Genomic DNA, 12,178 nt, shown 5'->3' on the forward strand with positions numbered 1-12,178 from the left:
ATCTGTTATACCACGGTTACTAAAAGAGATTAGTGACCGTGGTTACACGAACATGAAGCCAATCGTCTATAAATGATGTGCACTGAGATGGGTCTATCCGTGACCAATCATAGCCATAGTATCTGTTGTCAAAATAATGAATATTACATTTATGATTATCACAAAATACACCCTTTAGCCTTTTAAGTCTTCCCAGCTTGGCAAATTCAGGGCTCCAGCGACCTGCCCGACGCAGCCCGGGACGCTTCACCAAATATTTGTATTGGTCGACCTGACTATCATGGACGTCCTCGCTTTTGTGCTTTTATTTTAAGCATGACATATATAATGCCCCAGAATTCATTTTGGCTGAGGGGCTTTGCGCATCTTTTCCGCACCACGCGTTGTAAAGTTTGCGAGAATAACCTGTGGATTTTGCGCGGCGAGGGCGGGGTCAAATTTAAAACAACAACTTTTTGGGGCGGTTATTTACAGTTCAATATTATACTTTCAAAAAACGTAAAGAAATTAGGCGGAGTTAACCCTCGGAAATATACCCTCTCTTTCTTTTACCTCCCACGCATAGATATGCCGGCTACTTTAATAACTTGAAGACGTTGAAGTTACTGGTTTCAGGTGAACAAGTTGTAGATATAAATATAAATATAAATCAATGTGCTGACTTTATGAAGAAAACATTGCCTTCACCAACTGAAAACATGGGTGGCGGGATGGTAAATACATCTAAATTACTTTGTTCTTCGGATTTTTTTTTCAGGGTGATATTGCTTTTATTTTATTAAATGTGCCTCATTTTTTTCGTAAATATACATTTAATAATTTTGCTAAATTTTAATTTTAATGGTCAATCCCTGATAGAATAAATATCTCCCTGGCGCCGTATCTATGCGATGCGAGCATCAAAACGGCCAAAAATGTAAAAGAATTTCACGTGGTACGTAATATTGAATATTCGTGGTTCACATTTGGTGACGCTTTTCGCCAAGTCTTTTACTGCTTGGCTAAATGCCTCCATGATATGAAATGATTGTTATCATTAATCGTTATATGTCAAAAGGGACAAAGAAAACGTATTCGCGTTACATTGATAGAACCCAGAACGCTGTAAGAAGTAAAGGATGTGTTATGTGATACGTAATATCGACTATTCTCTCATTATGTGACTGCCGAGATTGGTCACGGATTGACCGGGCTGTTATCACACCCGTTTAGGTTCTTCCGTCTGGTCCTTTCGTCCCGGGGACTCTGGTTCCAGGTGAGAACAAACAATATATATGACGCCGCTTACTTTGACAGATAAACTCGAATTATATATTTGTATTGATACTTTTTTTTTTACATATAATTAGATACCAACTCACTTTCTGAATACAGCTCTTTAAACTTAAATGTTCATCGAGCACGATGTCTAATGCACTGCCATGTTGTGAACTAAACGCGTGTTGTTGTTGTTGTTGTTGTTGTTGTTGTTGTTGTTGTTGTTGTTGTTGTTATTGTTATACAGCTGACGATTATAAAAACATATGTAATAATCACTGTTTTGCTTTTTCGCGGGTTTGCAGAGAGCTGCAAGAGTTTTTTTGTTGAAGAAGAAATGCCACAACCTAGAGATAATAGGTTTTAGTGGCGTGTTACTGTTTTCGTATGTATGATGTCCCAAGGTTATTACTTTGTATTCCATCGCCCACTCTGTTCTATACTGAGCGTTTTTATGTAAAATTGGATGTTCTAACACTGATATGATTGTCATTTTCCCAGGGATTTCAAATACCTTTTGCTAGAGCATCAACGTGTGGACAGGACAGAGGTGGTGCCGGTCACCAAGGAGAATTTGGCATTGTAGCGGCAAAGCTGAATGATGAACTTGGCGATGGTGTGCGTGGCAATCCAAAGTTAAAAGCAAAACAGAAAACGACAGCACCAGTGTCAAATCAGCTAGAGGTATTTACAATGTGTTCATTGATGCAAGGTGTCGTCTATCCGTGATATTGCCGTGCTGCATATCGATTCTATTCAATCAATTAAGCAACCAAAAAGACCTTTAGTCGACTAGTTCAATAAATTCTTACTAATGAATGAATCATTCTAAAATTTCATTATTTAGGTTATTGAATAATTAAATCATTCATTAATTATAGCGCCAAAGAGTCACGAGGAAAACAAATTGTACATTCCGAGATATATTTAGATACTTACATCTAACACGCTTCGAAAATTTGCCGATTGAATTCATATGTTCGTACTTTGCAGCTCACAAGTGCTACCATAGCAACGCAACCTAAATCATCCCGGGATGCAATATCACCTGAATTCAACGAAGGTGTCATCAGCCCCGTTTCACAGGCGGTCTTGAAACAGATTATGAAGCGACACAAAAGTAGATCAGTGTTAAACGAACGTGTTCAACAAACAGCCCGGGAAGCTTACGCATTGTCTTATCATGACTACAAATCTCAGCACGACCACCTGAGCCATGAAGCAATAATGGATCGTGAGTTCCTCTTTATTTGTCCTTCTCTTAACGCCATAGTTATTTCAAGAATACATGGAATACTGATGTAGAAACCACGTCAGGTTTCATATTTTTACAGATCAAAATACCTATTCAAAATATTTAAGGAGTTATTGTGTGCATATTATCTTTAATTCAAGTTGTTCAAAGAAGCAAATCGACTTACATGCGCCCTCGTCGCTCGTGTCTAATATTCGGTGAGGGCGCTGTGACTGCAAGGTTCAGCAGCGTCACGTGTAACAATTTAACTAGGCGTAATCCTATGCATAGATAATCGACCTCTTGTCACTAGTAATAGTCGTGTTCAAACTTACGCCAAGTACGGACTAAGATTTAAGCAAATAATATATGTTTGCATATCGGCTATACCCAATTGCCACATTTAACACGAGCTAAAGAACACCCAATGTTGTTAAGAATATACAAAAATCGTCAGTCCTCAAGTTTTAACTAGGATTACTTGGTACAGTAACTAGGATGCTTTATACGTTATTGTTATGGTTATAAAACTATAACAATGTATATTCGGAGAGTGTGGATTACAAAATAACTGGTAATAGAATCTCATCATCGGCCCATTTTTTCACCAGAAAAGTGTATGTGGATATGCTCACGTTAAAGCGCGGTGGTCGTCGCGCAGCGCGTGTTCGAATTTCATGTAAATAAACAATGTATTTTACACGCGTTGTATACGTCGCTATGAGTCCCCTATCGAACAGGACGCGGCGTGACGACTGCCGCCCTTTGATTTTCATGTTAGACCTCTTACCCCGTACTGAGGAGCTTGTGCGAACGCAACTAATACCTATTGTTTGCTTTACACTTATATCAAGATCTATTAATGAAAGACGAGACACTGTTAGTAAATGGCCAATATATTTATTATACATCCGTCGAGTTTCTGGATGAAAACGGCAAGGCAGTGCCAACAAGAGTTCCGATGTGTAAGGGGAGAGCCTATCTAACTACGCACCGGTTGTTGCTCCTCTCGAACGAGGATACTGCAGGTATGTAGTACTACACTACCTTATTAATTGCGGAAATTACCCCGGGATATGAGTGAATTAAACATGATACATTGCGTCTGTCAAGACAGTCTTATTTAAAAGAGAGTTACTCTGACTATTTGCATGTTTCTCGACAGAGGTTTCCTTTTCCAAAGTGGAGAAAAATTCACAGAAAGTGCCACCAAATAATACGAATCAGAAAAGTAAATCACACCATAACAGATATTCTCTGGAGACGTCATGCAGTGATGATCTTCAGTACGCAACTTTTCCCATCGAGGGATTTCTCAGCGTAGAGCTACAGGCGTCCAGTGGTGCTAACACGAAAACCGAGATAATCGGAAGTAAAGGCTGCTGTGCGAGATGGGCGAAGATATGCTGTTTCTGTTTCTACTGTTTCTGCTGCTGTGAAGTAAGTAGTCGATAGAACATCTGCATTATGACCCCAAAGGTCACACATCTGGGCATGTTAAAACTGTTTGCATCCAGGGAGACAATCGGATACAGTATTTCCAATACTAGTATACAATACTGTACACTATATGGCCACCGCTTTTAAATCAAACATGACCTTACGCTTTCAACATGTACGACTATCCATATAGTATTTTCTTTAATCACAAATAATCTTTTGACGGATGACCTATGACATTTGCTGCCCGGACCAGTAAACTATAATAGTTTTTGTGACTATTAATACAATTAGTACGTCTTAATTCAGTGTTTATTTCCTAACTTCCTAACAGATTCGTAGTTGCATGAAGAAATGGGACGCCGAACCTTTCGAAGTGAACGTTCATAACAATCGATACGTTATGATCGGAGCTCTGATCCCACCCTGGGCAAAGCGTACCATGATCAAGATCAACTTCGATTCCACGATGCGTTTCTCATTCATTACCCAATTTCTGTCGGAAATGCAACTATATGCACCAAATCTAAACGTGGTAAAACTGGCGAGTTGGAATGCCAATGCTCGACACCCTTAACGTAATTCTAGGAAATCAAATGTAATCTTAACCCACTAACTTTGTTTGTTTTACATCAACGATTTCATCGATTTTTTTCGAACGGAGCATTATATTAACAATTATAAGCTAATATAACATGATAAAATGTGTCACGTGGTCATAGAGAATCATGGGAAATCTGATGGCTTGATATTACGAAGGTCACTATCTCCTAGACGTGTGGACTTGTAAAGCAACTGCGGTGTTTTGGCCATCTTTATTAGAATCCGTGATGAATGTTGGGGGAACATTTCATATTTTATGGGAACATTTTTATAAGACAAACATGAATGACAATTATAAATTGTTTTCGTCCACAGTATACTTACCATGTTTGATTACAGAAACTCAGTGGTAAAGCAGTTGTATTTAGAGACAACATTTGGCTGTATTAGTCGTGTTTGCAAAAACACATATTTTGAATTGTAACAATTGTTTTTGAATACAACATTACTTTATATTGGCATTGACTTTATAAATGAGGGATCTTTCTAAATACAATATTGCGTATCACAACAAAACTTGGTAAGATTGAAATTCGGGTATACTATATATTAGTACGTTACACGCTGCTGTTTACATTCTTGTTTCTCGTGCTAAATAAGAATAACGTGAACAAAGTTTGTCCCTAGCTTGCTGAAACTTCTATAATTTGATTTACACGTGTACATCTTATGTACCTTCAGTACTGCGTTTCATTTTCACGTACTGTATATAATTGTTGAACTATTTAGTCGGTCGCTTGATAGGATTACACAAATACTCGCAGCTACATATGAATTGTATAAAATGTTGTACATTGAATTAACTACAGAATACATTTACTTATACTAACTACGCACTGGCTAGTCTATGAACGCTTCATTATTTTTGCACGTTACGGGTATTGTGCAAATAGGAACATCGAGGGTATGAATGTAATTAGTGTGTATATGAATGCAACAAACAACAACAACAGTCTCCATAAACCAACCGTCTTCATAACTAGCTTACCAATCCGGTCAACTTTAACGTGGCCGCTCGGCTTAAACAGCAGATATACAAATGTATTTAGAAGATTCCGCTGTTATGATAGTGGCGTAATTCAAGTTAAAGGAACAGTTCCAGGTCCAGTAACCTCTTTCTACTGGTCTGCCAACTTAAGTCGGGGAGAATAGTTATATATAACAGCAAAGCTGAAAAGTGAGATAAATTAGACACTATATAGGAAATAATTACAAATCCTCAGCCACTTGAGCGCTGTAAGTACAAAAATGGATCAGAACTATTTGTATTGTTTTCTTCCCGATTTGTCGTCGCCATTACTATTACGTTTCAATGACCCATTCTTACCTTGAATTCTAAAAAAATATTATGGCGTCCAATGGATATATTAATGATCATAACAAATTTGGAAAAGAAATAATAAAAAAAAGTACTGGTGGATTTATTTGGATATTCTGCTCTCAAGTGACCATATACACATCTTTGCCTCGAGAGGGCAGTAATACTGTCCAGGTGTGAACGTTTTCAATCTAGAAATAACAATAAAAATATGAAAAAAAAATACTGAGTGGCCATTAACGTTTTCACTTTCAACAGGAATAAATATTTAGTAATATCACAGACACTGCGGTCACGGTGATAAAATAACCGAATTGATTATATGTTGTCATGACAACCTACATGAGGCCTTTTGTAATTGTAACAGGTTCAACATTCTACTGTGTTGTAACGAACCGTAAATAGTTGGAATACGATATATAAGTACACAAATTATGGCATATGACATATCATTTTCCAAATCATGTGTACCAGAAACAAGACACTGCACTGAAAATTCCATTAAACTGCGGCTATCCTGAATTGGCCAATTCTTGTTGGGCGTTTGCCGTGGTCATACATCGTAATTCGGTTCAGGTATGGTATATGCGTTAGTATAACGACCTCATTTCCCTTGCAAAAACATTAACGTTATTCAAAACAGAGGTGAACATTTCCTTGCATGGCAGCCTACAACGCTCAACGTGACTTCGCCCTCAAGTGACGAAGCATCTCTATAACATAAATATGTCCCGCTGAAATAATAGAAGCTTTTCGTCGGCAGAGGGCGATATTTATTGGAAGGGAATGTGATATTGAGTTGCCTCCAGCAAACCATTACGTGATTTAGAATTTGTACAAGGCGGAAACCCGTGACACCCAATAAAAGGGTCTGGAGAACACCATGGATTACACTAGGGCGTCGGGATATTACCATCATATAGCCGGCAGGAAAGGACCTCCTGTTCCGAAAAAGAATGTTGGACAAGATAACCAGGTATGTATTGACCAATCGTATGTTGTCGTTTGCATGAAAACTACTACTTGTTGCAACATATCGACAATAGGAAATGTGTCTTTACTTTGTCTTCGTTTGTTACAATAGGCTGTGATAAAGTGCATGTCACAACTAAGTTGTTTCAAGAAATTGTTTTTCTACGTATATATCAATTTATGCTATGTTATACTAAGGCAATATTGAGTTTCCCCATTGCTGAGCAAGATACCTAGAAATAATAGCTTCCTTTTAGTCGCCAGTACGTACACAATGTTCCTCAAACACTTCAAGTCACGCATCGTTCCAAAATCCAGCCAAGACCTCATCAACGTAGTTATAGACCTATTTCCTGAATAAATGGGCCCATACAGGTGACCGTTTCAAACGAGTGACTTCTGTCGTTAAGATTAGTAATGTCTCTGCAAACAGTGTACGTCGTTCTTTCAACTTCAACACTGTTAGTCTATCAAAGCAATTACATTATGTATTATATATAACGCTTGTTGTTTTTATTTAATTTTATAAACGCTACCAGGGCGTAAAGAACTATACAATTACAGACATGCTGAAACACTTCGTAATGTTAACTCTATTCATCTTTACTCATGCAGAGCGTAAAAGAATATAAACGGCCCACAGATAGAACGGCTAGGGTCGACGAGAAGACACGGAAAGAAGAGTAAAATGTCGTGAACCCTATTATGCAACTACGACCTCTAAAATTTCGATCTCACTTGCCCTGCACGTACAAAATCACAAACCGTGTTGTTGTTGTTTTGTTGTTGTTGTTTTTTATTTGTGCAACGCATCGTCAATACCCAGCATCAGCTGTATTGCTATGCGGTAAAAGTGGTTAAATACTAAACTTTGTGAGCGTCTTGTTCAATGTGCATATGTATATATATATATTGTTTGTTTTACACGTAATTCTAAGGCGCTTTGGGTGATAATTGCAGCGCTGAGTGACGACTGAATCGACGCTAGGCAACTGCTGGCGATGCGTGACGACTGTGGCAATGTGACAGGACCGTGGGGTGACGACGACTGTGGCGATATATGCCAACTGTGGCGATGTATAGATTCCCCAAAACATTAATATTTTATTATTTTTGTAGGGCTTTCATATACCTCAACCTAATGTATTAGCACACCAGACGGAAACACCAGAGTCTCGTTACAACAATCAGGATGACGTCACTGAAGCGTTTACAATGGGTAGAATGATTCCACCAATGACTACCGCCGAGTTTAGATTGCCACAGGTAAATTAAAATTTTGGGGAGAGGATGTTTTTAAAAACGTACACTATAGTGAATTACGCTGGCGAATCCAGTTGTGACTCCGTCTGCAGTGGGTTTTATCGTCCACACAGTGTAATAGAAGGGAAATATTTATTAGTCGTTCACGACAATTCGTCCATCTTTTCATCTATCATGGTTGATACGTGCTAGCGTGAGGTCATGAACGTCGCAAAACGTCTAGATTTTGATAGGGTATGGTGTTATTTCCACTGCATATAGTGGCATTGTTTCTCCTGGCTTAATATTTAGAATTTCCCGATTTCAAACTTTCATTTAAATTGTCTGTTTATCGTTAGGTTGTTCGTGTTGCTGATTAAATCAAGGTTACTAACTGTGTTATTAGGAAACCTAAATTAGATTTGTATTGAATTCGTCCACTTTTTAAACTCTACTTTTGTTAAGCAATGCAGGATAACAAAACGTATCCCGGTAATCGGGCACGAGATATATATATATAATATTTCATCATATGTCACCAGCCCAAAATGTGCGATATGGTGTAATATATACACTTTCAAATCCTGACAATAAAATGCTCACAATGTATACAGATCGGGCACGATGCAGTATCTTCTCAACCTCGACCAGGAAAAGGTACTCTGCCGCCAGAATTCGACGAAAATATGATCGATTTGACTTCGAAAGCACTCATGGAAAAGGTGTTGAAAGAACATAAAAGCCACGACATGCTGGAAGAGTGTCTGATTGAGAATGGCAGAAAAATGTACGACATAGCGTATCAACGTTATGGATCGCATCATGAAAATGTCTGCTACGATGCCATGCTAGATAGTGAGTGTTATTGCATATTTCGTAAAAATCTAAGCACATAGTTTGTATCTTCGTCCATACGTGTAGGCAATTGTACTCATTCCAACATCGCATGGACACACGATCACCTGCACAAATATTTTACAAATACAAATTTCAGAAGAAGTACATATTGTAATCTGATATATCACCTGAATTAAATCAACAGATTTAGTTATGACAGGTGAACAGGCACTGTTGGACGGACAGTTCATTCCCTACACTTCAGTGGAGTTTCTTGATGAGAGCGGTGAAGCGGACACAGACTGTCCAACTATGCGCAAAGGGAAAGCATTACTCACAAATCAACGTTTACTGCTACTTTCAGCAGGGGAAACGGCAGGTAATTCAATAATTTCAATTCAATAACCATGGCGGCGATATCTCTCAATTCTTTCAATTTCTGTGATGATTTATCTTGTTTACGACTGTCCGATTCGCCTTATTTACTACTGTAACATTAGCTTGTTACAGTTACACTTTGCAAACTGATTTCAATTGCAGCTTTTATAAGTTTGAGTGTGGCAACATTAAGCATTTTTGTAGAAAATTGGCATAATTATCACAAAGTTCTTCTTTGACAGATTTGAGTCTTTATAAATTGCAAAAAGCAAAATCAACAAGGTCGTATTCCAACAAATATTCGGTTGAGACGTTTTGTGGTGACAATCTGCATTTGAAAACCCTGCCCATTGAAGGGTTTCTAAGTGTAGACTTCCATTCATCTATTGGATCCAAAGTAACTACAAGAATCATTGGAACGAAGGATACCTGTAGCAAGTGTGCTAAGTTATGTTGTTTTTGCTTCTATTGTTTCTGCTGTTGTGAGGTAAAGATTAAACCGATTTATTTATTAAGTATTTCAAAAATTAAGATATGCCTCCAAAGTTGTTACAAACATTATAACACTGTTTGTAATTCATCCATCCCCGCGCATTCGCGGATAAATTAAAGAGGCAATGATGAGCATATTTAAATACTGTTTAACTTTAATGTTTTTATCATCAATTCTTAAATTAAAAAAAAAACATTAATACGCGTTTTACAGAAATTGTAATATAATTACTGCTATATACAACTGCGTTTATATAAAAAGGGGCGAACCATGCATCGCCCATGTCATAACTTTCGTCATAACGACCTGTCTTGTTTCTTTCAAATTTGCGTTTATTATTATATATGACTGTACTATCAAAAGAAATCGATAAATTGAGCAGTTTGGAAATTACAATACTACCAAAATCAAAAATTGCAAACGTAGTCCTAGTTTGTTTGACATTTAATTGTAATATCAATATGTATGTAATGCAATACCTATACATTTTTCCCTAGATTCGTAGCTGCATGAAGCATTGGAATACGGACCCATTGCAGGTGACCGACTACAACGACCGTTATGTCACCATCGGAGCATTGGTTCCTCCCTGGGCTAAACGTACAATGGTCAATATTCATTTCGACCCAGCTATAAGTTACACGCTAATCAGCCACTTCCTACTGGAAATGCAATCACATGCGTCAAATGTAAATGTGGTCAAACTTGCAACTTGGCGAAGTGGAAGGATGCAACTCGGTGACGTGTATTAGACAGTCGGACTCATATTTGATGGAGACAGAGATCAGTAATCTAGAATTGGACAATTATTGTTTTGCAATATATGTTCGAAAATATTTAGTTCTTTTTTTTTCAGATTCTGTTAATTAACACAAACAGACCAAAGTCGCAAATGTGATAGTTACATAAAGCAGGGAACCATCTAACGTAATGGACGGAAGGGAATGGGACACTGTTTGATGTACAAAAGGTACACATCGTTCTCTCGATCTCAACGAGATCTCAAGGCAATTTACGTCTACGGTCAATCGTTACTTATGTATAAATATATCGGGCAAAGTTCACTAGCTCAAATTATTTGGATATAGGAAATAAACAATCGGATATAGAGAAGAACACATAGAGGTTTGTTTAGAACCAGCGACCAATCTAATCATGAATAAACCTGTACAATGAAACACAGGCCAGAATTGTATGAAGCATATATGTGCATGTATACACCCGTAGTACTAGTACTTACAATTAAATTTCCATCATAGCTACACTTGGGCACAAATAATCAGATAGACTACATAATCCTGGTCCGTGGCTAATGACGGCCAAGTGAGTTTCTAATATTTTCTTGAATCTAACATTTTGGTTTTTGGCGTAATTTCTATTGATGAATTAACGGTAAGCAATCGCAATTTAAAGTTTAGCTGTGATTTTCGAAGTTATGCCTGTGGCGGCGACATTTAATTTTCAACAATAGGATTTTGAAATGAACTACAAAAATCAAAATCCTATTTTCAATTTTAGACTGATCATTTTATCGACGGACTAGGGTATATATTAATGGTCATTTGCATATCGAGTCGGTCGCCAGAACCCAGCAATGGCAATGATAGGTCGAAGGCAAGTGAAATCAACAATGTTTCCAGTCAGTTAAGTTCTCATCAGAGGCGGCGACGCGAAATTCACTAAGGGGTCCGGGGCATGCTTCCTCGGAAACATTTTGAAATCTAGACCCTCTGAAACGCTATTTCCTGCATTTTGAGGAGAAAATTTTGCTAATTCAAAGATTTCAGCTTGATTGTTCGGGAGGCGACGCCCAATTCACATTTTTTTCCCGAGGGACATCAAAAGTAACGAATACAGAACCATGTAACCGTTTGGTCGTCACGTGGCTATATATTCCAGTCTCACCATTTTTTTGAAACTTTGTTCGCTGTCATTATTATCCCCTTTTCGAAATCGCACAAATCAGTGCTTACAAGTGTTGAGTGATATTATTTTGGAGTTGGCGTTGGATCGTGCAATGTTTTAGTGCCATAAAACTGTTCACAGACAACCTCATTTACAGTGCAATCCACTTCAAAATTTTTAGAGGGTGTATATAGCGATGATTACAGAATCGTCCCACGCTTCTTTGAGAAATTCCACTATGCTCGGATATTGAGCGGCCAACCGACAGTTGATCTCGCCGTGAGAAGCCCCCTGTTTGACAAGAACACTGATATATTCGCGATCTTTATTTCAAGCAAGGCCACGAATCAGTTAGCGTGGTTTCAGCTCTCGAATATGACGTCATATACGAAACGAGCATAATATATGAATATTGAAAAGTGGGTGTCAAAAACAGAATTGACTGGTAACATTGTAGTTTGCGCGTTGTTGGGCTCGCGATTCAATGAAATTGAAATTT

At 37.9% G+C, this 12,178-nt stretch overlaps 2 protein-coding genes across 3 annotated transcripts; both read left to right on the forward strand.

The window, feature by feature from the left end:
* Window positions 1-1,064: 1,064 nt before the first annotated feature.
* On the forward strand, window positions 1,065-5,366 carry LOC102803417 (uncharacterized). Of its 2 annotated transcripts, XM_085500759.1 has the most exons (6): window positions 1,065-1,255; window positions 1,759-1,941; window positions 2,251-2,491; window positions 3,346-3,519; window positions 3,657-3,931; window positions 4,266-5,366. In XM_085500759.1, exons 3-6 carry the CDS (start codon window positions 2,362-2,364, stop codon window positions 4,506-4,508), a joined length of 822 nt encoding a protein of 273 aa, XP_085356885.1. In that variant the 5' UTR covers window positions 1,065-1,255; window positions 1,759-1,941; window positions 2,251-2,361; the 3' UTR covers window positions 4,509-5,366. The 2 variants fall into 2 exon arrangements, with proteins under 2 accessions (XP_085356885.1, XP_006819795.2); XM_006819732.3 differs by lacking the exon at window positions 1,065-1,255 and having other exon boundaries at window positions 1,677-1,941.
* Window positions 5,367-7,881: 2,515 nt separating this feature from the next.
* On the forward strand, window positions 7,882-10,956 carry LOC146741824 (uncharacterized). The gene is made up of 5 exons (XM_085500760.1): window positions 7,882-8,090; window positions 8,681-8,921; window positions 9,109-9,282; window positions 9,524-9,768; window positions 10,272-10,956. Exons 1-5 carry the CDS (start codon window positions 8,040-8,042, stop codon window positions 10,524-10,526), a joined length of 966 nt encoding a protein of 321 aa, XP_085356886.1. The 5' UTR covers window positions 7,882-8,039; the 3' UTR covers window positions 10,527-10,956.
* Window positions 10,957-12,178: the final 1,222 nt, after the last annotated feature.

This window comes from Saccoglossus kowalevskii, chromosome 6 (genome assembly GCF_978046115.1).
Source record: "Saccoglossus kowalevskii chromosome 6, keSacKowa6.1, whole genome shotgun sequence".
Lineage (NCBI taxonomy): Eukaryota > Metazoa > Hemichordata > Enteropneusta > Harrimaniidae > Saccoglossus > Saccoglossus kowalevskii.